Source organism: Ahaetulla prasina, chromosome 7 (assembly GCF_028640845.1).
Source record: "Ahaetulla prasina isolate Xishuangbanna chromosome 7, ASM2864084v1, whole genome shotgun sequence".
Taxonomy (NCBI): Eukaryota; Metazoa; Chordata; class Lepidosauria; order Squamata; family Colubridae; genus Ahaetulla; species Ahaetulla prasina.
In genome coordinates, this window is record NC_080545.1 from 16,393,529 (window position 1) to 16,420,773 (window position 27,245).

The following is a 27,245-nucleotide window of genomic DNA, read 5'->3' on the forward strand; positions in this document are numbered from 1 at the left end:
GTTAAATTGAATCTCGTTTCCCCATTGACTCTGCTTGTCAGAAGGTCAGAAAAGACGATCACATGACCCTGGGACACAGCAACGGTCATAAGTATGAACCAGTTGCCAGTCATCTGAATTTTGATCATGGGACCGTGGGGGATGCTGCCAAAGTCATCAATTGTGAAAAACGGCCAGAAGTCACTTTTTTCAGTACTGTTGTGACTTCGAGCAGTCACTAAATGAACTGTCGTAAGCCAAGAACTACCTGTAGATGCACTCCTGGATTTCTTACACAACGCAGGCTCTGGCTGTCTTCACACAACATGCCCAATCCAGAGAGAGAGAGATATGTTACACCTGGCAAGGGTAGTGGTGGGTTTCAAATTTTCTTACTACAGGTTCTGTGGGTGTGGCTTGGTGAGTGTGGCATGGCTTGGTGGGCGTGGCAGGGGAAGGATACTGTAAAATCTCCATTCCCTCCCCACTCCAGGGGAAGGTTACTGCAAAATCTCCATTTCCTCCCAATCAGCTGGAACTGATGAGGGCTGGACCAGCCAGAATTTTTACTACCGGTTCTCCGAACTACTCAAATTTTCCGCTACCAGTTCTCCAGAACTGGTCAGAACCTGCTAAAACCCACCTCTGGGCAAGGGGTTGCAGTTTGCAGGAATTATTGCGGGTCCCAAAAGTTTGTTTGTTTTTTTCCCCAAGAGACAACTAGACTTTCTGCTCTCTCTCTCTTTTTTTAATACCTTTCTCTTCTCATCCAAGGAGCTTCTTCAGCTCTGACTGAATGATGGGGAAACGGAAGGATTTATACTTCTTGCAGAGGGCGGATCTTCTGCATCCTTTTCCTGTAAGTGTTGTACCTTGATGAAGGTATCTTTTCTTCTATGTACACTGAGAGCCTAATGCACCCAAGACAAATTCCTTGTGTGTCCACACTTGGCCAATAAAAAAATCTATTCTATTCTGTTCTGTTCTATTCTATTCGCATCCTTTTAACAATTTGGGGGGGGAGTCAGGGGTGACGCCCTTTATCCAAATCCAAATTTCTCCAAATTTGGGGAAAGGATTAATTCCACCACCAGGTCTCTCCAGGTAGAGCTCCTGCCCACCCGGGCAACGTGGCTGGCGTGGCTCCTAAGCTGCCCGGTTCTGCTACCTTTCGCACCAGTGACGGTTCTCGTTCGAAGCACGCGGGGGAAACGGGGCCGGACGGGGCCGGAGGGGTGGGGTGGGGACAGCCAGAAGCCTCTCCCGGCTCCGACTCACCTTCCTTGGCTTTCTTTTTCCTGCCCAGCGTCCCTCCGAGTTTCCCCAGGAAAGACTCGTCCTTCCTCATCCGATGGGGCCGCAGGGTGGGCGAGCGCACCGGGGAGGACATCGCGGCGGAGGCTCGGCCGCCGGGCTACATGAACCAGCGGAGGGGGCGAGAGAGGCTTGCAACGCGCGGCCGCCGGGCTCGGAGACCACCACCCCCCACTACTCCCCCTTCCTGGCCGCCGTCCACAGGCAGGCGAGGCTAAACGCAGGAAAGCCGCCGCGGGATCGCGCTGCCCGGCTCCCTGCACAGCGCCCTGCTACGGCGAGGAAGTCCGCGGGCGGTTAATAAGAGCCGCGGGAGGAGCTCGGAGGGTGGGTGGGCTGGACGGAGACCCCCGCCGGCAATGGCGCACAGATCGGCCGTCCGCGCCCGGCTCTTGCAGCTGCTAACCGAGGTGTCCCTCTTTTTTTTTTTTATGAAGGGGCTGCTCCGCCCCGCTGCTTCCCTTCCAGCCTGCCCCCCCCCCCCGAAGCCTTGACAAAGGTTTTCCCCCCCACCTACCCCCCGGCTTCTTGGCGTCTTTCTAGCTCTCGAAGCTGGAGGGAAACTACTCCGAGTTGCAACAGGATTGGGGGCGGGGTAGGGAAGGGAAGGGAAGGGAGAGGAAGTTGCTGGGGCCTCGTGGCTAAGCCAAGTCTGGGGTTGAGAGGCTTGATCAGGGGACCACTAGGAAATCTCCCGGATCCAAGAAAGAGAATATTTGTAGCTCGGGGCTGAAATGAGGGAGTCTTCTTGGTGCTGTCTTGAGCTTGGTTGCTTTCTGGCAGGACGTTTCATGACCCAACCAGGTAGCATCATCAGTGGTTGAAGGGAGTGGGATTTGTGGAATGGAGAAGGAGGACTGTGGTCTCTTGAGCTTGGTTGCTTTCTGGCAGGACGTTTCATGACCCAACCAGGTAGCATCATCAGTGGTTGAAGGGAGTGGGATTTGTGGAATGGAGGAGGAGGACTGTGGTCTCTTGAGCTTGGTTGCTTTCTGGCAGGACGTTTCATGACCCAACCAGGTAGCATCATCAGTGCTAGAAGGGAGTGGGATTTGTGGAATGGAGGAGGAGGAAGACTGTGCTCTCTGAGCTGGGTTGTTTTCTTGCAGACGTTTCATTACCCAAACTAGATAACATCATCAGTGTTAGTAAGGAATGGGCTTTGCTCTCAATTTATATTCTAGTGGCTTGCCCTGTCAGTGTTGGTGGGAGTGGTCTTGGTCCCAGCCAAAGAACCACCAAGGAAACTCCCATCAACGCTGACAATGCAAACCACTAGAATTATAAATTGAGAGCAAAGCACATTCCATACTAAGACTGATGATGTTACCTAGTTTGGGTAATGAAAGATCTGCAAGAAAACAAACTCAGAGAGCACCAACGACTCTCCCCTCAATCTCCAGCCTGTAGGCTAAGTTTAGGAAGAACAAAGAAGGCAGCAATGGGAAACCACTCAGGCCAAAAACAGATTACCGCATAGGGCATTTGATTTCCATTATTGTAAAATCAGATGTGTCTTTTCATCAAACACTTTTAGAAGGAAAAGAGATGGCCAGACTTTTTTTTCTTTTTTTTAAGTTGTCATTTGAATAAATACACCCTCATGTTTTACCTATCAGGGCATCGTAAAAATCAACTTTCACAGTTCTTTAAAAGTAGGTAAATACAACTTCGGACGACTCCGTGTCATTTATTTTACAAAACAAAAGCCAAAATAAAGAAGCCGTATGTGGAAAAACTACATCCTTACTGCTTCCCTAGGCATGGAGAGGCTTAAGTGGCAGCCAGGTGCTGCTAATCAAATGTCCTTGATCAACTGATCCTCGGCAAGTGTGGACGACCTCTCTAAAATCTGAAGTTTTAGGAGTTTGCTGGTCTCCAGCATTGAGGTGCGTGTTAACACCATGCCAAAGAGGAAAGACATCAGCAGTGATTTTGGAGAAGCAGTTGTTGTTGCCCATCAATCTGGGAAGGGTATTATAAGGCCATTTCCAAGGGTGGGCTGCTGGGGGTTCGCAGGGGTTCGGGAGAACCTCTAGCTCTGATTCTGTGCAGTTCGGAGAACCCCCAAATCCCACTCCTGGCCGGCCCCGCCTACCCTTCCCTTCCCCTCCCCTCCCCAGAGTCCCCACATGGCCTGTTTTGGATGCAGGTAAGTGCAGGGCATGTGCAGAGGCTTGGGGAGGGCAAAAAAAGGGCCTGCTTGGATTTTGGGAAGGGCGGAAACGGGCCCGTTTCCGGCCTCCAGAGTGTGGGGAGGCCGTTTTTGCCCTCCCGGAGGCTCGAGGAAAACCTCTAGAGCCCGGGGAGGATAAAAACACTCGGCCCCTCGTGGTTCAGGAGGCCTACTAGGCCACGCCCACCATGGCCACACCCACCCAGGAACCGGGGAGAGAACTTCTTGCTAAAAATTTTGAAGCCCACCCCTGGCCATTTCCAAATAATCTAAAAATCCATCATTCTACAGTGAGGAAAATTATTCACAAGTGGAAAATACTCAAGACAGTTGCCATTCTTTACAGGAATGGACAGCCCAGCAAATTCACCCCCGATGCTCAAGTTAAATTGCAAAATTCCGAAGTTAAATCTCAGTCTTTCCAGGCGGCAATTAGTATGTTAAATGGTAAAGTTTATGGCAGTACAATTAGCAAAAGACTGAACAATATGGTTCAGACAAGACCAAAGTGGAGATGTTTGGCCGTAATTTATTTATTTATTTATTTTATTTCTTTAATTAAACTTTTATACCGCCCTTCTCCCGAAGGACTCAGGGCGGTGTACAGCCTTCATTTAAAACAATTAATATACATACTAAAATAACAATTAAAAAGCTTATTCAATAAAAGGCCGAAATTAAAACCGTCTAATAGACCATATAAAATACCCAATAAAATTACAATTAAAAATTTAAGATTTAAAATTTAGAGTTTAAAAATCAGGCCAGTCCCGCTTGAGTAAATAAATAAGTTTTCAGTTCCCGGCGAAAGGTCCGAAGGTCAGGCAATTGGCGTAAACCGGGGGGAAGTTCGTTCCAGAGGGTAGGTGCTCCCACAGAGAAGGACCTTCCCCTGGGGGCCGCCAGCCGACACTGCTTGGCGGACGGCACCCTGAGAAGACCCTCTCTGGTCACCCTGAGAAGACCCTCTCTGTGAGAGTGTACCGGTCGGTGGGAGGCATGTGGAAACAGCAGGCTCTGTAATGTACAAGAATGGCACATCAGCAAAAACATCTCATACCAAATGTCAAGCGTGGTGGTGAATGGGTGATGATTTGGGCTTGTTTTGCAGCCAAAGGAGCTGAGCACCTTGCAGTAATTGAGTCAGCCATGAACTCCTCTGTATATCAAAGTATTCTAGAGTCAGATGTAAGGCCATCTGTCCGACAGTTAGAGCATGGCTGACATTGGGTCACGCAGCGGAACAATGATCCCAAGCATATCAGGAAATCAACAACAGAATGGCTGAAAAAGGAAAAGAAACAAGGTGTTGCAGACCTCAACCGGATTAAAATGCTGTGGTAGGACCTCAAGAAGTGGGCATGAAGAAATACCCACGAATCTCAATGAATCTGAAGCAATGTTATAAAGAAGGATGAGCTAAAATTCCTCCACAATGATGTGAGACACTGATATAAGTCATACAGAAAATAATTACCATATTTTTTGGACTATAAGATGTCCAAAAGATTTTAAAGAGGAAAACAAGGGGGGGAAAAATATTTTGCCCTTCCCGGCTCCTAGGAGCACTCTGCAAGCCTCCCAAACCCTCTCCACATCCCGTTTTTGTGAAAAACGGGCCCTGGGGGCTGGGGAGGGCAAAAACACGACACATGGGAGTTTTGGGAGGCAAAAAACAGGCCCATTGTTCGTGAAAACGGGGCACACAGAGGGTTTGGGGGGGCCTGCAGGGTGCTCCCAGGGGCTGGGGAGGGCAAAAACAAGATGCGTGGGGGGTTTGGAAAGCCAAAACCAGGCGTTTTTTACAAAAACGGGGGTGTTTTTGCCCTCCCCAGCCCCCAGGAGCACTCTGCAGGCCTCCCAAACCCTCTATGCATCCCATTTTCGTGAAGAACAGGAGTGTTTTTGGCAAAAAGAGGACACGCAGGGCGGGGTTTCGAGAGGCCAAAAATGGCTGTATTTGGTGTATAAGATGCACCAACATTTCCACCCTCTTCTGGGGCGGGGGGAGTGCGTCTTATACTTGGAAAAGTAGGGTACTTAAAATTTATTATTTCTAAAAGTAATTCTGCAAGCTATTAAATCATAAGGTGTACTTAGTTTTTCATATGTGATTTCTCCATTTTGGCTTTCTTTTTGTAAAATAAATGTTGAGATTTATTTTACATATATGTCAATTTGTTGTTGTCCATCTGAAGTTGTATTTACTTACTTATAAGAACTGTGAAGGACCAAATGATTTTTACTATGTCTTGATAACGTAAAAAACCCATAGAATTCAAAGACGGAGTGTTTTCTTTTTCACATGAATGTTAAGTTTACATTACGATAAAAGCAGCAGCTGTCAGAAGATCACAATCTCTACTTCCAATAAAGAAATAGCCCAAAAGAACCAATCGCAGGAAGATTGCATCCAGGCTTTTCATGACTGGATCAGCTGTGTACACTGTTGTTGTGACTCCAGCCCCCGAACCTGGCCCCATGCCTGAAAGTGACTCAGAAAGTGAGGGGGAAGGGCCGGTAAGGCTTACCTCAGGAGCACCGATTCCTTTGGCTCGGCTCCAGGAGCCAGAACCAGACCAGTCGGTGGACGTAATGAGGCCATCATCCCCCGATTCCTCCCTTCCCCAGGCTACGCCTTCAGACCCAACTGAAAGTAATAATCAAGCTTGGCTTGACACGCGCTTCAGAAGATTAGAGGCGGCGTCATCAAAAGGAAGGGTGGGGCAGGAGCCCCACCCCACAGGATATATAAGGAGCTTTGGGAGTGCTCTCACTCCACGGGAAGCAAAGTTTAGCTGATCTGTTTCAAAAAGAGCTGAAAGTCTTGCTACGTGAGTCATTTGTTTGAACTTTGGCAGGAAGCTGCGATTTCTCTGCCAGGACTGATAAGAGCCGTGAATCCACTGGCTGAAGGCCAGCTCGTGGGTCTGAAGTGGGGAAGGAGACAGAACAACTGTGTAGATCCTGATTTTCCTGTTCATGAGCAGAGTAAAAATGAATAAAACAGACTTGAGTCAACTTAACAAACTTAAAAACTGCTGCTGGAATTCAGGGTTACAGACAGGAATTCCACCCCCCCAAAACTCGGTCCGTCTTTGCTATAAGTTAGCATTTTACCAGCATTTTTCACTTCTTTATTTTGCTGATACAACTCTAGGTAGCTGAAAGTAATAAGGAAATTACACATTAACAAATATTAAACATGTTTGTTCTGTTAGTGAAAAGCTACTGAAGCTTATTAAAAGCCATCATCCTCATTTGCTAAGGGAATAAATCAAATCCGTCATTTTCACAAAGAACTGTTCAAAAGCAGAATTGGGGGTGGGGGTTGTCTCAGGAGTCACCTGAACTTTGCAAAGGATTCCAAAATTCCAGAACAACCCAAAAACTTCCTGTTCTTAGAAGACTTGCTTAGAAGAAAAAGGATTCATAGAAAGAAGACATTCTTAGAGAAAACTGGCACTAAGCCAGCCATTTGTCATTTAAATATTATAAAGAATGAGAAACTGGTAACTGCTTAGGACAGGGGTCTGCAAACTTGGCTCTTTTAAGACTTGTGTTGTTGTTGTTGTTGTTGTTGTTTTGGTGGTGTTTTTTTCTTTTCTTAAAAGACTTGAAGTCTTTTAAGACTTCAAGTCTTAAAAGAGCCAAGTTTGCAGACCGCTGGCTTAGGTGGTCTCGTGTTAACAGAATGTAATTCTGGTAATCAAAAAGCTCCATTTTATTATCAACTGCAATTTTTAAAATTATTGAGAGCCAATCTCCCTAACCTATATACCATTGTGGAAGTAATTTTTCTTGATGTAACCTAAAACCCAAATTCACCCACCAGACCCGTTTATTGGGTATGGACGACGACTTGTCTTTAAAAATAGTCATACTTTTGGAAATCCACTTAATGTTAAGAGGTATTATTCAACATAAAGGAGATACCAACTATCTTGCTGGAACTAAATTACACTCCATCTTGTTTGGCATCTGCCCCGAGATCCTTTTTGGTAAAGCTCAGAAAATCCAAAGAAATCCTTGGAAATGACCTGAAAGAAACTGTCCGGAAGCCATTTAGGACAAAAACAAGAGCAGAAGAAGGATGTGTGAAATCCAGGAAGTATTACTCAAGCCCCCACCCCCACTCCGTTTCCTGGGGAGGGAAGAAAAAACACAGACTTGCTAGATTTTGCTACCTGAACCCGATCTCAATAAAGTTTAGTTCTAGTCATTCTGTGAGTCACATCCCTCATCTGGTCTGCCTCATAGGGCTGACAAAATCATGCTATGTATGATTTGGCAATGTGACAAACTTTGCCTGGTAATGACATTTTTTTGTTCTCAATCTTTTAAGTCATAAAATGTGTTAAGGTAAAAGTAAAGATTCCCCTCGTACATACGTGCTAGTCGTTGCCGACTCTAGGGGGCGGTGCTCATCTCCGTTTCAAAGCCGAAGAACCAGCGCTGTCCGAAGACGTCTCCGTGGCCATGTGGCCGGCATGACTCAACGCCAAAGGCGCACAGAACGCTGTTACCTTCTCACCAAAGGTGGTCCCTATTTTTTCTACTTGCATTTTTACGTGCTTTCGAAACTGCTAGGTTGGCAGAAGCTGGGACAAGTAACGGGAGCTCACCCCTTTACACGGCAGCACTAGGGATTCGAACCGTTGAGCTGCCGACCTTTCGATCGACAAGCTCAACGTCCTAACCCGAGCCACCCTGTCCCTAATATTAAATTATTTTTAATATTCTAATTTTAAATATAATTTAAAATTCTCATAATTTTAATAAAATTCTCATAATTTTAATAAAATTATCATAATTTTAAAATGCGTTAGAGGCTGTCAAACTCCCAACCCACGGGCCAGTTGCGTTACATGCTGGCCACACGGTTTAGCAAAGGGTGGGGGGGGGAAGTCTTGATACGTCACGTGACGCCATGACGATGTGAGTTTGACACTCCTGCGTATGATGGAAAAGGTGCTACCTTTTGATTTAGGTTTATTTTAAAAAAAAAAACAATCTCAAAGAAAGCTTTTTTTTAATGCTGTGCGCACAGTTGTGTCCCTCCCCCTCACGTGCATTTATTCAAAAAGGAAGACCAACCCAGCCCTTGAAACTGCTCGCTGCTGCATCTTCTCCTTAGCAAACTCACCAAGAAGTAGCAGCAGCTGGTTGGTCTCTTTGCTTTCACTCTGTTTTCAGAGAGGAAGCCCTTTTACCCTGTTGAGTGACTCATTGCCAGTGTCGTGTCCCACTCCTCCGCTGACGGCCGGGTCAGGGAAATCCGAATCAGGCATGCCTCTGCAGCTCTGCCAAAGTCCTAGCAAAGTCCTCAGGGCAGGCAGGAGACCAGAAAGTGACTTCAGCAAGATATGTTTAGACTTTGCCTGACTCAGAGAATGCCAGAAAGCAGGTCCTTTATATAGGCCATGGGGTGTGGCTCCATGACTCAGCACTTATCCAGGCCTGCCCCTCCCTTCCTTCTGTTGCCTCCGCCTATCCAGTCTTCTGACGCGAGGGTCACTCCAGTCTGCAGCTGTTGGCAATTGACCTCCCTCAGGCTCACATGCTGTGGAGGAGGGGGAGGGGTCTAGTTGCTCCGTTTGCCTGGGCATGGAGCCAGAACTGGGGGTTGGAGGTATTTCCTCCTCTTCAGCCTGTCTGGGCATGGAGCCAGGGCTGGGGCCGGGAGGCATACTAGGACATTCCTCCGTGTTCGGAAGCAGATAAGAAGACCCCGGCTGTGGGGAGATCAGACGAGACACAACAGCCAGACAGTCTTCAGGTTCCCCCCCTCCCCCGGAAGCTGAGATTTCAGTGACCATGACTGGGATGATGGCGTCAAAGCCTTGTTCTGAAGGCCAGAGAAAAGGTTAACAGTAACTGTAATGTATTACTGTAAGTTTTGGCGGGAGTTTTAGGCGGGAAGTATCTCGCTTCTGATTGGATGCAGCCTCTGGCTGAAGTGTATATAAGGAGAGGTTTTTCTCCAGAGTTTTGCTGGGTCACACTATATTAAAGAGCTGTTGTCACTAACCTGGTCTCCTGCCTCGTCAATACCCAAACATAACATTGGCGACGAGGGTGGGATATTGAGGCAGAGCACCAGAACAGAGCTGAACTCACTACGAGAATCAAACCCAGCAAGGTGATGGCGAATGCAGCGATGACCGGCTACACGCCACCCACTCCGTTTGACCCTGCCCAGGAGACATGGGGAATATATATGACCCGTTTCGAAAGTTTCCTGGAGGCAACGAGCTACAGGAGTCTCCGACACCCGCATACGGGCTTACTTCATAAGCCACTGTGGGTCCGCAGTCATCGCCGTCGCAGAAGCCCTAGCGGAGCCAACACCGCTACACTCCGTATCGTGGCAGACCCTTCAGACCCACCTGAAGAATCACTACGCACCAGCCCCGCCCAAATACGCTCGACGGCACGAGTTTGGGGAGCGAGGCAACAAGAAGGCGAGTCTATCAGCGACTACATGGCAGCCCTGAGACAAGCCTCCAAGCATTGCAGTACCGCGATCTGGACGAAGAGCTGCTGGAACAACTTATACGGGGGTCAGAGACATCCGTTTGAGGAGGCGGTTGCTAGCCAAGAGCAACCTGACATTGGCAAACGCCTGGACGAAGCCAGAGCCCATGAGATGTCCAACCATGCAGCAGACACCTTACAAAGCGACTCACGCCGATGGCGGGCGCAAAGCCGAGCACAGTCCACCACGAAGAAACCTATCGTGAGTCAACCAGCGAAGAGGAGGAAGAAGTCCACTACACGGAAAATCGACAAGGAAGACCCGGAGGAATGCGGAAGTTGCGGGCGACATCAGCGCCAAAGATGTAAGTTCAGGGACGCCATTTGCCGGCGGTGTGAAAGGAAGGGCACCTGGCTCAAGTCTGCCGAGCACCCCAACCTTCCCCGAAAATTCAAATCGCCAATCAGAGCGGCTCTGAGTCAGAGATGCAAACCCCACATTCCCGCCGAATTTCAAACCAGCCAATCAGAGCGCGAGATCGGCGAGGCGACCCGCGATTGGCCAGGAAAGAAAGAGCAAGTCAAACCGAATGACTGTTACCATAGACCACGCAGCTACCCGCATCGAAGAAAAGATCTTCACAAACCCGACAATTGAAGGCGTACCGTGCCGACTGGAAGTAGACACAGGATCAGCTATCACAATCATGTCCTGGGACACTTTTGTGAAAGCCTTGCCGACATCGCAAAGCGCAAGCTACAGAAACAACGGCTCCGGGTGCAGGATTACCAGGGCAACCGCATCCCTGTTCGAGGGACAACGACCGTCGAGGTCAAGTACGGGACATACGAAAAGACCCTGCCCATCACGTTAGTCGAGGGAACCTTGCCAAGCTTGCTGGGGCTAGACTGGTTCCGGGCGTTGGGAATGGAGGTGACTGGCGTCCACCGAGCGGATGCAACCTGCAAAACGCCCTAATGGAGGAATTCGCAGACGATTCGAGGACCGTTTAGGCAAGTACAAGGGGACCCCTATCTCCTTCAATTTAGACCCCCAAATAGCTCCCATTAGGTTAAAGGCAAGGAGGGTTCCTTTTGCACTCAAACCTAAAATCGACAAAGAGTTAGATAAATTAGTCAGCCAGGGGATACTAGTGCCAGTTGACCATGCCAAATGGGAGACGCCAATCGTCACCCCTATAAAACCAGACGGGTCCATAAGAATTTGCGCTGATTACAAGGCTACCTTGAACAAAGCATTGCAAAAGAGCGCCTACCCAGTTCCAGTAGTGCAACACTTATTGCACTCACTAGGGCACGGACAAGTTTTCGCCAAATTAGACTTGGCACAAGCGTACCAACAGCTACCCGTAGATGCTAGCACAGCTGAAGCCCAGACCATTGTAACGCACCGGGGTGCCTTTAAGTGCACCCGGTTACAGTTCGGGGTGAGTGTGGCCCCGGGGCTATTCCAAAATTTGATGGAGCGGCTCCTACAAGGGTTACCGGGAGTCGTACCCTATTTCGATGATGTGTTGGTATCAGGGGAAGATTTAAGAGAACTGGGGAAGCGATTAAGGAAAGTTTTGGCCATTTTTAGGTCGGCAGGATTAAAAGTCAAAGCAAGCAAGTGTCAGATAGGGGTCGAATCTGTTGAATTTTTGGGCTATAGAATAGACAAAAAAGGGATTCACCCCACTGAGAGCAAAGTCAAGGCGATAAAGAGAGCCCCAGCACCCAAAAACAAGACAGAACTCCAGGCTTTCCTGGGTCTGGTAAACTTTACGCCGTGTTTTTAAAAGACAAGGCAACCGTTGCTGAACCGCTGCATAAATTGCTTGGAAAAACACTGCTTGGTCGTGGGGAAGTCAGAGAATAGGGCATTTGAGGCAGTAAAAGTTTGCTATCAAGCGATAGCCTGTTAATACAATACAACAACAGACTGCCGTTAGTATTGGTTTGTGATGCGTCCCCTATGGAGTAGGAGCTGTACTTAGCCACAGACTCCCAAACGGCACTGAAGCCCCTATAGCGTTCTATTCACGAACGATGTCCCGGCTGAGAGGAATTACAGCCAGCTAGATAGGAGGCTCTCAATAGTGTCAGGGGTGAAAAATTTCACGAATACGCTTTTGGGAGAGACTTTGAAATTATCACTGACCACAGACCGCTATTGGGATTACTGGCTGGCGACCGCCCAACGCCAGTGGCACTATCACCCGGCTGACCAGATGGACTATTTTTCTGGCCGCCTACTCTACAAACTGCAGCATCGACCTGGAAAGAGCTGGGGCATGCGGACGATTGAGCAGATGCCCATTGCCCGGGAAATCGAGGACCCTACTCCGGCACCCCGTTCTACTAATTGACTCTTGGGACTCTGGCCCAGTCACATCGCAGGAAGTGGCTCGGCCTCCTACCGGGACGTTGTTTTAAGAACTGTAATCGGTTGGGTTCAAGGGATGGCCCGCTCATGGGCGACCGTTTAGAGAGTTTGTAAAGAAAGAGGGAATTGTCTGTGCAAGGGGTGCCTGCTCTGGGGGATAGGGTGGTAGTTCCAGAGAAGCTGAGAAAAAGTCCTGGAACTACTGCATGAGGGTCACCCAGGAATTGTAAGGATGAAGGGCTAGCCAGGAGCTATGTCTGGTGGCCCCTAATGGACAGGGAAATCAGTGACAGGGTTGGCCGATGCCAGGTATGTCAGGAATCCAGACCACTACCACCCACGGCCCCAGTGTTGGAGTGGGAGAAACCCCAAGGCCCTTGGTCCCGCATACACATTGATTTTGCCGGCCCTTCCACGGCCAAACATTTCTAATTGTGGTGGATGCATTCTCCAAATGGCTGGAGATCATCTTAATGAAATCCACAACCGCTGGAGCTGTCATTGCAGCACTAAAACACCTTTTCGCCACGACGGGCTACCGGACACCCTCGTGTCCGATAACGCCCACAGTTCACCGCAGCATTATTTGAAGGGTACCTGGCTGAAGAGGGCATCCGACATGCCCTCTCAGCGCCGTTCCACCCTGCGTCGAACGGCCTTGCTGAACGCTTTGTTTGGAGTGCGAAGAAGCGCTATCACGAAGCGGCCCGGCGATTGGCAGGCACAGATCGACGCATTCCTAACCGTCCAACACAGGACCCCTGTGGCCACCGCCGCAGCCCAGCCGAGCTATTAATGGGCGGAAGCTACGGTGCCCGCTAGACCGGCTACACCAACTACGTGCAGGACGGGTTCAAAACAAAACCAGATAGAATCCGGGAATTAAACATAGGAGACTCAGTGTGGGCACATAATTACAGCGACGGCCCAAGCTGGAAGAGGGGATAGTCATAGACAAACGGGCCCCAAATCTTATCTAGTGGAAATAGACGATGGCAGAGTTTGGAGGCGCCACATAGATCAATTAAGAAACAGATTGAGCGATAAGGCAGAATTAGGCGAGACCAGCCCTGACTATGATTTAATTAACCCCACAGCTGACTGGAGCCGAGAACAAACAGAAAGCGTAGAACCAAACAGAGACTTATCTGAGTCAGGCGAGGTCCAGCGACACCCTCAGGTCCCTCTAGTGGACAGCAGGTCCGAGCCGGCGAATAATCCAGGGCCGGATGGCCAGGAGGAGGGGCTCAGAGGAACGAAAAGCCCTCCGCAAGCGCGACTCAACTCCAGAAAGTGAACTGCGCAGGTCCGGGAGAGTCAGGAGACGCCCCACGTACCTGCGGGACTACGTAGAGAAGTAATATGCAAATATTGGCAAAGTGCCTTCTGGGAGGGAAGGAGTGTAATGTATTACTGTAAGTTTTGGCGGGAGTTTTAGGCGGGAAGTATCTCGCTTCTGATTGGATGCAGCCTCTGGCTGAAGTGTATATAAGGAGAGGTTTTTCTCCAGAGTTTTGCTGGGTCACACTATATTAAAGAGCTGTTGTCACTAACCTGGTCTCCTGCCTCGTCAATACCCAAACATAACAGTAACAGAGTTGGAAGGGGCCTTGGAGGTCATCTAGTCCAACCCCCTGCTCACGCAGGATACCTGTACTAGGGATTCGAACTGCCACATTATCTTTGACCGAATCAAAAATAAAACACTACACAGAATGTTTTTTCTGGGTTTTTAATTGAAGTTAATCCTTCATACATAATTATACTTCAATAAAATATGTTTTTGGGATGTCACCCTGTTGACACTTGAATTCAGCCGCTCCTTTTCGACCAACACTGCAAAAGGCCACCGATATTACAGGAATCTTATTCCTGCTCCAAACTGAACTCCGTCACATATTCTGGAAAGGCAAAAGGAAAAAAGGGATTAGGTATGATATCCTCTTTTCCCCGATAAATTCAAAACACTTTGTTTCACGCTTGTAATTTTAAACAAAACAAAATAATTTTTTTTAAAAAAATATCGGAAGATAAAACCTTTTGTACTGATGCAAGGGACAGCCCCGTGAAACAAACTAATCCCTTCTAAATAAACATAATCCTTTTTGCAAACTTCGATCGGTAAGCTTGAGAGTTCAGACCAGGGATCACAAGTCATACTGGCAAGGCCAAGCACAATTTCTCATCTAATTCACACCAGCATCTTCAAGCAAACCTCTATTTGGTTTGCTTGCACAAACACAAACAATTTGGTTTGCTTGCACACACCAAATAGAGTTGAAATGGTCTTCAGGTTGGATCAAGGCGGATCTAATTAGATCAGCAAATTTGTAATTTCCAATAATAACAAAAAATGTTTTTTTTTCCTAAGACAGCTCAAAACTCCAGGAAAAATAACAAAATTATATTTGCTAAAGGGCTTAATCTTGAAGTCGATTTTTAATACCATTGAGTGTATTAGGTTTATTTTGTGATTCAATGTCTATTTCCTAGGGCTATTAATGTTCACCTTTCCAACATCTAGCACTAATAAAAATAAATGTTTTAAATCTAAAAATCTAAAGGCTGTGGATGCTTCCTATAGACAGGAGACAAATATGTTCAGTTCAGTTCGCTTTATTGATTAGCCTGTAGGCCATATCAAAGCACAAGGTGCAAACACATATCTCCAATAAAATCCTATACAAACAATTTAAAATAAAAGTAGGGTAAAATATAATAATTATAGGATAAGGTACAATATAATTTAATACATAAATATATAAAATAGAATAAAATGACATAAAATTATATTTCAGTGTCACCCTTACAATCTACCCCCGTGATGACGAACCTTTAACATTCCCGCGTGCCAGCCTGTGTGCTGGAAGTGGCACGCGAAACCATCCCGCCAGTATGCATGGCCTCGCTGGCCTGCGCGCACGCGGGAGCGCTGATACCTAGAAGAGTGGTTGTCCATCACGCATGCACGAGCCAGTACTCAAACACCCGGATACCGGCATGGAATCAGTATCCTGACGAACAGCTGGCCATCGCGCATGCGTGCAATGGCAACCCGGAAGGTCGGGTGCGGGCCTGCACATGTGTGCTGGAACGCCACTCTTCCGGGTTCCGCTGCTCCCGCACGCACGATAGCCAGCTGACTGGCACGCATGTGATCACAGGAACACGGAAGAGGAGCCAGCGAGGGCGCGCATTCTTCACGGGATGGTTTTGTGTGCCACTTTTGGTACGCGTGCCATAGGTTCGCTGACACTGATCTACCCCAATCACTCCCACGTATGCAGATCTCAACCGAACTATTTTATTTAAGTCCTGTGCTGTGCAAAATGTTATTTCCAGGTTCTGGCCGCACATAAAGTTGTTTTGCTATGGGGACCCCAATGGGTCATTCGTTTGGTATATGGACCAAGGTACCTGTCTCTCACCCCCTTATATTTATTTATTTATTTATTTATTTATTATTTAAATTTATATACCGCCCTATCTCCCAAAGGACTCAGGGCGGTTCACAGGCATATAAAACATCAGTGTACAAAATTAAAATAATCTTTAAAAAACTTATTCCAGTGCCCTATCATTAAAAATAGAAATATAAATATTAAAATCAATTTAAAACCCCTATAAAATTTAAAATCTAAGCCAGTCCTGCACAGATGAATAAATGTGTCTTGAGCTCATGACGGAAGGTTCAAGGTCCGGAAGTTGGCGGAGTCCTGGGGAGCTCGTTCCAGAGGCGGGAGCCCCACAGAGAAGGCCCTTCCTGGGCGCCAGACGACACTGCCTAGCTGACGGCACCCTGAGGAGTCCCTCCTGTGAGAGCGCACGGGTCGGTGAGAGGTATCTGGTCGCAGTAGGCGGTCCCGTAGATAACCCGGCCCTATGCCATGGGCGCTTTAAAGGTGGTCACCAAAACCTTGAAGCGCACCGGAAGGCCACAGGTAGCCAGTGCAGCCTGCGCAGGATGGGTGTTATCACGGGAGCCACGAGGGCTCCATCTATCACCCGCAGCCGCATTCTGGACTAACTGTAGCCTCGGATGCCCTTCAAGCAAACCTCTATTTGGTTTGCTTGCACAAACACAAACAATTTGGTTTGCTTGCACACACCAAATAGAGTTGAAATGGTCTTCAGGTTGGATCAAGGCGGATCTAATTAGATCAGCAAATTTGTAATTTCCAATAATAACAAAAAGTTTTTTTTCCCTAAAACAGCTCAAAACTCCAGGAAAAATAACAAAATTATATTTGCTAAAGGGCTTAATCTTGAAGTCGATTTTTAATACCATTGAGTGTATTAGGTTTATTTTGTGATTCAATGTCTATTTCCTAGGGCTATTAATGTTCACCTTTCCAACATCTAGCACTAATAAAAATAAATGTTTTAAATCTAAAAATCTAAAGGCTGTGGATGCTTCCTATAGACAGGAGACAAATGTGTTCAGTTCAGTTCGCTTTATTGATTAGCCTGTAGGCCTTATCAAAGCACAAGGTGCAAACACATATCTCCAATAAAATCCTATACAAACAATTTAAAATAAAAGTAGGGTAAAATATAATAATTATAGGATAAGGTACAATATAATTTAATACATAAATATATAAAATAGAATAAAATGACATAAAATTATATTTCAGTGTCACCCTTACAATCTACCCCTGTGATGACGAACCTTTAACATTTCCGCGTGCCAGCCTGTGTGCTGGAAGTGGCACGCGAAACCATCCCGCAAGTATGCATGGCCTCGCTGGCCTGTGCGCACGCGGGAGCGCTGATACCCAGAAGAGTGGTTGTCCATCACGCATGCAGGAGCCAGTACTCAAGGAGCCAGTACTCAAACACCCGGATACCGGCATGGAATCAGTATCCTGACGAACAGCTGGCCATCGCGCATGCGTGCAATGGCAACCCAGAAGGTCGGGTGCGGGCCTGCACATGTGTGCTGGAACGCCACTCTTCCGGGTTCCGCTGCTCCCGCACGCACGATAGCCAGCTGACTGGCACGCATGTGATCACAGGAACACGGAAGAGGAGCCAGCGAGGGCGCGCATTCTTCACGGGATGGTTTTGTGTGCCACTTTTGGTACGCGTGCCATAGGTTCGCTGACACTGATCTACCCCAATCACTCCCACGTATGCAGATCTCAACCGAACTATTTTATTTAAGTCCTGTGCTGTGCAAAATGTTATTTCCAGGTTCTGGCCGCACATAAAGTTGTTTTGCTATGGGGACCCCAATGGGTCATTCGTTTGGTATATGGACCAAGGTACCTGTCTCTCACCCCCTTATATTTATTTATTTATTTATTTATTTATTATTTAAATTTATATACCGCCCTATCTCCCAAAGGACTCAGGGCGGTTCACAGGCATATAAAACATCAGTGTACAAAATTAAAATAATCTTTAAAAAACTTATTCCAGTGCCCTATCATTAAAAATAGAAATATAAATATTAAAATCAATTTAAAACCCCTATAAAATTTAAAATCTAAGCCAGTCCTGCACAGATGAATAAATGTGTCTTGAGCTCGCGACGGAAGGTTCGAAGGTCCGGAAGTTGACGGAGTCCTGGGGGGAGCTCGTTCCAGAGGGCGGGAGCCCCCACAGAGAAGGCCCTTCCCCTGGGCGTCGCCAGACGACACTGCCTAGCTGACGGCACCCTGAGGAGTCCCTCCCTGTGAGAGCGCACGGGTCGGTGAGAGGTATCTGGTCGCAGTAGGCGGTCCCGTAGATAACCCGGCCCTATGCCATGGAGCGCTTTAAAGGTGGTCACCAAAACCTTGAAGCGCACCCGGAAGGCCACAGGTAGCCAGTGCAGCCTGCGCAGGATGGGTGTTATCACGGGAGCCACGAGGGCTCCATCTATCACCAGCGCAGCCGCATTCTGGACTAACTGTAGCCTCGGATGCCCTTCAAGGGAGCCCCATGTAGAGAGCGTTGCAGTAATCCAGGCGAGACGTCACGAGGCGTGAGTGACCGTGCATAGGCCTCCCGGTCCAGAAAGGCGCAACTGGCGCACCAGGCGAACCTGGTAGAACGCTCTCCTGGAGACGGCCATCAAATGATCTTCTAGAGACAGCCGCTCATCCAGGAGGCGCTAAGTTGCGCACCCTCTCCATCGGGGCCAGTGACTCGCCACCGATGGTCAGCCGCGATTTAGCTGACTGTACCGGGATGCCGGCATCCACAGCCACTCTGTCTTGGAGGATTGAGCTTGAGCCTGTTTCTCCCCATCCAGACCCGTCGGCCTCCAGACACCGGGACAGCACTTGATAACCGTTGGGGTGGTCCGTGTAGAAAAGTACAGCTGGGTGTCATCCGCATACAGCTGGTACTTCACACGAAACCACTGATGATCTCACCCAGCGGCTTCATGTAGATGTTGAACAGAAGGCGAGAGAATCGACCCTGCGGCACCCCACAAGTGAGGCGCCTCGGGCCGACCTCTGCCCCCTGTCAACACCGACTGCGACGGTCGGAGAGATAGGAGGAGAACCACCGATAAACGGTGCCTCCCACTCCCAAACCCCCCAACCGGCGCAGCAGGATACCATGGTCGATGGTATCGAAAGCCGCTGAGAGGTCTAATAGGACCAGGGCAGAGGAACAACCCCTATCCCTGGCCCTCCAGAGATCATCCACCAACGCGACCAAAGCCGTCTCCGTGCTGTAACCGGGTCGGAAACCGGACTGGAACGGGTCTAGATAGACAGTTTCATCCAGGTGCAAGGAAACTGATATGCCACCATACTCTCTACAACCTTCGCGAGCGGGTTGGAGACCGGACGATAATTACCTAAAACAGCCGGGTCCAGGAAGGCTTCTTGAGGAGGGCCTCACCACCGCCTCTTTCAAGGCGGCCGGAAAGACACCCTCCACCAAAGAAGCGCTCGTAATCGCCTGGAGCCAGCCTCGTGTCACCTCCTGCGTGGCCAGCACCAACCAGGAGGGGCACGGGTCCAGTAAACATGTGGTGGCATTCAGCCTCCCCAACAACCTGTCCATGTCCTCGGGAGCGACAGGGTCAAACTCATCCCATACAATGTCACCAAGACCACCCTCAGCCGTCTCACCCGTATCACCGCAATCTTGGTCCAAACCATCCCGAAGCTGAACGATTTTATCGTATAGATAACCGTTAAACTCCTCAGCCCGCCCCTCCACGGGGCCACCCCGCTCCCCTGGGTGTGGGAGGGAGCGGGTCACCCGAAACAGGGCGGCTGGGCGGTTATCTGCCGATGCAATGAGGGAGGAGGCGTAGGTACGCCTCGCTTCCCTCATTGCCACTAGGTAAGCCCTAGTATAGGACTTCACTAGTGTCCGATCAGCTTCTGAACGGCCAGACCTCCAGGAACTCTCTAGGCGTCTTCTCCGCGCTTCATCCCCTCAGCTCCTCGGAGAACCAAGGAGCTGGTTGGGACCTGCGCTGGGTCAGAGGTCGCAGGCACGACCGGTCTAAGGCCCCGCCCGCCCGTTCCCAGGCCGCAACAAGTTCCTCAGCCGAGCCGTGTGCCAGACCCTCAGGAAATGGCCCAAGCTCCGTCCGGAACCCCTCCGGGTCCATCAGGCGCCTGGGACGGAACCAACGTGTCGGCTCCGTCTCCCTGCGGTGGTGAATGGCGGTCAGAAAGTCCAGACGAAGAAGAGAGTGATCTGACCATGACAAAGGTTCAATGACTATTTCCTTTAAGCAACAATCAAAGAGGATAGGCCGAAGAGGTTGTAGACAACATGCATTTCAAAGTTTTTTTTTAAAAAAAAGTTGGCCACGCCCACCCAGTCACATTACCAAACCCCCCCGCCCCCCACCAAGCCACGTCCACAGAACTGGTAGTAACAAATCTTACATTTCACCCCTGCTTTGGTGTGATGTTCTGAACTGTAGATATTGAACATAAAGAAGCCAACGTACCTATCTCCGCTTTGTACTCCCATCGGGACACAGTAGTTGAGTTCTAATCGTGCAATGTTGCCAAGCCTCAGGACGATGCCCGCCCCGTAAGACCACCGGATGCACTCGGCGAGTTTTTGAAGGTGAGCCTTTGGTCCTTCACCTGAGAAGTAAAAGGAAGGTGGGAAGACGAGCAGCAGACACTGGCACAACCGATGCAGCTTGCAGGGCCCATGTAGCTCCACGCATTGCTGCATTTTGCACCACAGAAGCTTCCGAACGTTCTTCAAGGCCCGCCCCAGGGACAGCGCATTGCAGTAGTCCAGCCCTTACCATAATTAAGGTTGCAGAGATTGCCAGCGTTGAGGAAAAAGTGCATCCGAAAGAGATCTCCAAAACCGCCTTGACCTGGCCGAAAAGGAAGAGGTGTGTAGAGATGCAAACCCCCAGCCCAATAAGCTTCTCCTCCAAGGTAATCACCTAAAACCGCAGAACATATAACAAATTACAAATCCAAGAGACATTTTTCAAAGCAAAGAGTCTTCTTCGTCTGAAAGAAAAATTCACAGTTACTCTGCAGGTATTTGTCTCACACGAAATGCAGGGAACTGTTTCAGGCAGTATGATAAATCTTAGCAGAATACACTAAATTGCTAGATAAGGTAAAAGGGAAAGGTTCCCCTCCCACATATGTGCTAGTCGTTCCTGACTCTAGGGGGCGGTGCTCATCTCCGTTTCAAAGCCAAAGAGCCAGCGCTGTCCGAAGACGTCTCCGTGGTCATGTGGCCGGCATGACTAAATGCCAAAGGCGTATAGAACGCTGTTGCCTTCCCAGCAAAGGTGGTCCCCATTTTCCTACTTGCATTTTTTACGTGCTTTCGAACTGCTAGGTTGGCAGAAGCTGGGACAAGTAACGGGAGCTCACCCCGTTACGTGGCACTGGGGATTCGAACCGCTGAACTGCCGACCTTTTGATCGAGAAGCTCAGCGTCTTAGCCACTGAGCCACCGCGTCCCATGTAAAATTTCTAGATAGGAAGCTGTAAAAAAAAACAACCCCAGCAACAGAAGCTGTATTTAGTACTGTTTGTCAGCCAGTTACAAATCCATTTGGTGGTGATGCTATCTATCCCATGTTTTTCTAGCTTACCAAGAAGTAGGTTGTAGTCTACTTTGTCAAATGCCTTGCTTTAATCTAAGTATACTATGTCCACAGCATTTCGCTGGTCTGCTAATTTAATCACTTTGTCAAAGAATGAAATAAGATTTAATATATTTAGATATAAGTTAAATCTCCCATCTAAAGTAAATTACAATATTCTGATATAGACATAACTAGGATGCAAGTGACTGTGTTCAGTGCATTCCAGTCCAAGTAATTTTGCAACTGACACACAAACCAAAGTTGTGCAAAAGCCACTTTAGTCACTATGTCCACTTGCTCTGTAAGCCAAACTCAGGAGGAACCACAATTGTGATTGTGCTCTTAGGGAGCACAACTTTGTTCAGGGCCAAAGATGGCACTTTTCCGAAATTACTCAGCCTCTGAAAGAACAGTGGCTCCATCTTCTTTGAATTAGAACCTGTTTTTCTATATCCGTATCCTGGTGGACTCCAGAGCGTGGTTTTCATTCCTATTGCCAACAAGCCAGGACGGAGGTTTATAGTTTATAAGTAAAACTGCTCAATTGTTAAGCAACCTTTCAACAAAATTGCTTGATCTTTAACACAAATGCAAAGTAACCGTTTAAAGACATGTATACCTTCGCTTTGAGGTCCAATACTGTACATACTGAATCCACGTACACTTGTGGGTCCACCAAGATAAAATCTAAAAGTGGAGGGGAAAAAAAAAAGAAAAATTCAAGAAAGGGAAGTATCTATCTATATTAAAAACTACTAAGCAAATAATTGTAACTTGGAACATTTTACAGTGTAATATGTTTTATGTAGTCTTAGATACCAGTCTCTGTGATTCTGAAATATTTTTCCCCACTGTATATTTGCAGCAAAGTACTGCAATAAAGCAGGGACGTGGTGGCTTAGTGGCTAAGACGCTGAGCTTATCGATCAGAAAGGTCGGCAGTTCGGCGGTTCAAATCCCTAGCGCTGTGTAACGGAGTGAGCTCCTGTTACTTTTCCCAGCTTCTGCCAACCTAGCAGTTCGAAAGCATGTAAAAATGCAAGTAGAAAAATAGGGACCATCTTTGGTGGGAAAGTAACAGTATTCTGTGCTCCTTTGGCGTTTAGTCATGCCAGCCACATGACCACAGAGACGCCTTCGGACAACGCTGGCTCTTCAGCTTCGAAATGGAGATGAGCACCGCCCCCTAGAGTCAGGAACGACTAGCACATATGTGTGAGGGGAACCTTTACCTTACTGCAATAAACCCAGGGCCCTACCTTAAACAGAGGGAATCTTTCTGATGAACAACTGAAATTGAATTTGTATATTAATACTACTGCTAATAAAAATAGTAATGTCTACAAGCAACAGCATGACAAAATAGCAACAATAGTGCATTAGAAGATCTGCAAGAAATACCATTTCAAGCAAGAAACAGCAAGAACTGATGAGACCATAAAATAGAGCAAGTAATAGAAAATGAAAAAGTGCTCTGGGACTTTAGAATTCAAACAGATGGGCACCTGCTGCATTACATCCCAGACAAAACAACTGATAACTGATAATAAGAAAGACAAAAAACTCTGGATAGTGGATGTGGCAGTACCTGGAGACAGCAGAATACAAGAGAAAGAACCAACTCCCACCCTCACAAACAGAACAACTATTCTGTTAAGTGTTGCAGGAATTGAGTATATCTGACTATGGCGAAAGCAAGCAACAGTAGTACCAGTAGTACTGTGTTTTCCCGAAAATAAGACCCTGTCTTATATATTTTTTGAATCCCGAAATAAGCGCTTGGCCTTATTTTCGGGGAGGTCCTATTATTTTGGGGCACATGGAGCAAGATGGGGCTCCGCTTGCCATCTTATCTGATTTTCAGCTCTGCGTTTAAGTATTTTCGGGGAGGGCTTATTTTCAGGGGGAGGGTTATTTTCAGGGAAACAGGATAATAGGCGCCTTGTATGCAATCCAAAAACAACTGGAACACCACTAGAATAGAATAGAATAGAATAGAATAGAATAGAATAGAATAGAATAGAATAGAATAGAATAGAATAGAATAGAATTTTTTATTGGCCAGGTGTGATTGGACACACAAGGAATTTGTCTTAGTACATATGTTCTCAGTGTACATAAAAGAAAAGATACCTTCATCAAGAATACTACTGGCATTGGCAAATCATCATTGGTCAATTGCAAAAGGCAGCTTTACTTAGAACAAGCTTGCATCCTGCAACCATATCTTTAACACCACAAACATCCATCTTATTCCAGATTCTTGGGAAGAACTCCATAGGTAGACAAAAATGTCAAACTGAGTCTGAAAATCTGGCTGACTGGGCGATGAACCATAATAATGCAATAATGCTATCAGTGCTAAGAAAGTTGGATCAGTCAATTACCACATATTAAATTATCTAGGGCCTGCACAGGACATTATTCAGAATCTCAGAGTTAATTCAGTGAAACATTCCTCTGTTAAAAGAAAGCAAATGTATTTCATATTTCTTACATCTCAGTATTATTTTATAAATGGCAACAAGTTTTATAATCCGATTATTTCTGATTAACTGGATTCCTGGAACAAGTCCATCTACTTATTTTATTTAGACAAACTGTTTTTAAACTGGAAAAAATGCAACAGAAACTTCATATTCTTCTGTACAATAGAAAAAATTCCTCATTAAGACTACTAATCCACTGCCAAACCATTATATGCACATGATAAACTATTTTAATCCATTGTAAGTAGTTCTCAACATACAATCATAATGCAGCCTGGAATTTCCATCATAAATCATGACAGTGGTAAGTGACCAGACCTCATTTTATGACTGGGCATCATCCATGGTTTCAGTCTCAGCGACTTTTGAATTGAATTCTGGGAGTTGAAGCCCACACATCTGAAATTTGCTGAGGCCGAAAAACACTGGTTTAGGTAACGCTGCCCAATGGCAAACTCCTACATTACACCAAATGGAGGAATGGGTTCTGTGGACTTCAACTGGAAGGGCGTATGTGTTGTGACCCAGGTTCCTGGACCCGGACTCCTGGACTCGGATGATTCAGAAAGTGAGGGAGAAGACCTGGCAAGCCCTGCTTCTCTTGAGCCCTCTCCCTCCCTGGCACCCACTCAAAGGGAGGAGGAGGGGCCGGCAAGGCCTGATTCTCTCGAGCCTTCTTCTGATTTGGCAACGCCCCAAGAACAGTTTTGGAGTGATGCAAGACTGCGCAGACGTGACCGGCGCGCGCAGCAGAAGCAGCGTTGGGATAAAGTCAAGTAATAATTGTCATGCAGTGACATCTGCAGAGACTATAAATAGGAGGCGGGACTTCCTGGTTTTTTGTCTTGGACAAAGCAATGAATTTGCGCGGGCAAACTGTATCAATGGAGGGAAGAATATATTCGTGAGTAATTCTGGCCTTATCTATAATTTCCTCGTTATCTCCAGAAACTTGGCAGGCCCGTGGGTAGACGTGGCCAGGACATCTATCTATGTAAATAAAAGGAGAAAAGGAGGCCTCTGACTGACTCTTTGCTGGGAGTATTGGGGGGAGGGAAACAGAACAGTATGAGATATGTAAAGGGAATTCTACAAAATGTGCTGCCTGTAATGAAGGGAGAATAAATCCAACCCAAAGCACGCCAATCAGACTTACATACCTGTCTGCAATACTTGATGGTTTGTCTCTGATGGGAACCAACATTCCACCCCAAAAAGAAGCTGAGAGAACCTTCAGAAAAAAATAAATATCTTAAACGGAAGCAGCTTATTACAATGTAGAATTGTAAAAATAAAACATTTGATCAAACAGACTTTTTTGTGCGTGCGCACGCACATGCTTTTCTTAACAAACGTTTTTACTGCAGAAAAGTGTTTTCAGTGCATTCCAAAGATGAAACAGCTGCACCTGTACTCTTCAAAAGTCAGATCCTCCTAGGGAGATGGAGGAAGGATAAAAAGCTGGAGGTCCCCGAAGGCCACTTTCAAAAGTCAGCCAAAACAGAAGCATCCATCATTTCCTTGACTATCCTGTTCACAACCACTTTGAATTGGTTTCAAATAGTTTCTTAACCTCATGAAAATAACTAAGCTTTATCCCATGCAAACATTTTACCATATTTTTCAGAGTATAAGACGCATCATAGTTTTTGGGGAGGAAAATAGGGGGGGGGAAATCTGCCTACCAGGTATTCATCTGGCTAGCGACCTTAGCCTGGTCAGCTTCAGCACATTAGTTCGCTCACTGGTTTTGAGGTTGGGGCTGGTTGGGGTTAGGGTTCTAAACAGCTTCTAAAGCACAGCTGATCATTGGAGGGAGCAGCAATTAGAAAAGCAGGCAAAGCACGGAAGATTGCTTCGCTTGTGTTGGGGCTGAAAAACAGCACAGCTGATCGTCAGAGGGAGCTCCAGTGATTAAAGTAAACGAAACGTGGAAGGGGTAAGACAGTGGTGAAATCTGAACTGTTTTACTACCGGTTTACCTGCTGCACATCTGCACTGCGTGCGCAGCACACACCAAATGCTAGGTGCACACGCAGTGCACGCCAAAAGGAGGCATGGGGTAAACAGAACAACGCCCGGGGGGAGTGATCAGCTGTGGCGCGCAATCGTTTTTCTTACTTTTAAAAGCATTTTTAACAACCTATTCGGCCGAATAGGTTGTAAAAAAATGCTTTTAAAAGTTAAAAAAAAAGGCTCTGACAGTCAGCATTAAAACATTTTTTAAAAGAAGCGGCAAGCAGGCAGGTGGGTGACCGGGCAATTGGGTGGGCATGGGCGGGGGAGCCAGCGATTTTTGCTACTGGTTCTCCGAACCACCCACTGCCATCGTTACCAGATTGGCTGATCCGGTCCGAACTGGGAGCATTTCAACCCTGGGGTAAGAGAGATCAGCAGCTGTTCCAGGTAGCCATTTTGTGCACCATGCGTCGCTTTTTCAGCCTCCAAACACATTGCGTTTTCGGGCAACGATCGGCAGCAATGTGCTTTGGCAATCCCCGCAGCCTTGAAGGGCTCTCAAACGGAGCGTTTGGAGGCTGAAAACGTGACATGCGGAGCCCAAAAACACAAGCCATTGTCGATGGCAATCTCTGCAGCCAGGAAGAGGATGTGCGGAAGCCGAAGGCTGGGGCCCAGCTGGTGGGCAGGGTTACATTCAGAGTATAAGACGCACCCAAATTTTCAGCCTCTTTTAGGAGGAAAAAAAAAGTGTGTCTTATATTCTGAAAAATACGGTAGTTATCTCCAAACTTCCACCACAATATTACCAAATACTTCTGAAACTGATTTAGGTTTCAGAAGAGTTTGTTCAGTGACAGGGAGCAGCTGCTGTCCAAGAACAAATGACTGAGATCTCTCCTACCTCACATTTGACTCCTAACTTCCCGAAAGTAATAACATCTCTATGGTTTCCCCCCTTCGAAAAAGCTTGTCAGCATAAGCTCACGTCTTTTAACTTTAGCAGCTTTAAGATGAATGGACTTCAACTCCTAGAATCAACTCACTTGCTAGCTGGTGAATCCTGGGAATTGAAGTCCACCCATCTTAAAGCTGCCAAGGTTGAGAAATGCTGGTGTAAGCAAGGAACTGATTTTACATTGACGTGTTCATTCAGTGCTATACAATTCAATAGTTTTTTAAAATAAAACATTCTGAATATGCTGTGTTATGACTGTCAGCTGCCACCTCAATGCTTGCTTGTGCTTTCTTACTATTCAGTGTCAGGCTATTCTGACACTGAATAGTAAGTATCAAGTATCAAGTATCAAGTACATACTTGATGGACATTACCTTACAGATGACCCCCATCCCGTTAAAGACCTTAGAGTTTTCATGTCAAATGATCTAAGTGCCAAAGCCCACTGCAACTACATAGCAAAAAAAGCT

The 27,245-nt window shown here is 47.2% G+C and overlaps 2 protein-coding genes across 2 annotated transcripts in view; both read right to left on the reverse strand.

Moving 5' to 3' along the window:
- The window catches only part of PARVB (parvin beta), a 57,029-nt gene extending 55,254 nt beyond the window's left edge, over nucleotides 1-1,775 (reverse strand). Inside the window, exon 1 of the mRNA XM_058191114.1 lies at nucleotides 1,258-1,775. Coding sequence (XP_058047097.1) covers nucleotides 1,258-1,369 — 112 coding nt within the window. The 5' untranslated portion in view covers nucleotides 1,370-1,775. The remainder of the gene's footprint in view (nucleotides 1-1,257) is intronic.
- A 12,273-nt stretch (nucleotides 1,776-14,048) lies between these two features.
- Nucleotides 14,049-27,245, reverse strand: part of SAMM50 (SAMM50 sorting and assembly machinery component) — a 34,266-nt gene continuing 21,069 nt past the window's right edge. Inside the window, exons 11-15 of the mRNA XM_058191162.1 lie at nucleotides 25,019-25,089; nucleotides 21,989-22,056; nucleotides 20,560-20,706; nucleotides 20,248-20,389; nucleotides 14,049-14,233 (exon numbers count right to left, since the gene is read on the reverse strand). Of these exons, the coding sequence (XP_058047145.1) occupies nucleotides 14,188-14,233; nucleotides 20,248-20,389; nucleotides 20,560-20,706; nucleotides 21,989-22,056; nucleotides 25,019-25,089 (474 nt within the window). The 3' untranslated portion in view covers nucleotides 14,049-14,187. The remainder of the gene's footprint in view (nucleotides 14,234-20,247; nucleotides 20,390-20,559; nucleotides 20,707-21,988; nucleotides 22,057-25,018; nucleotides 25,090-27,245) is intronic.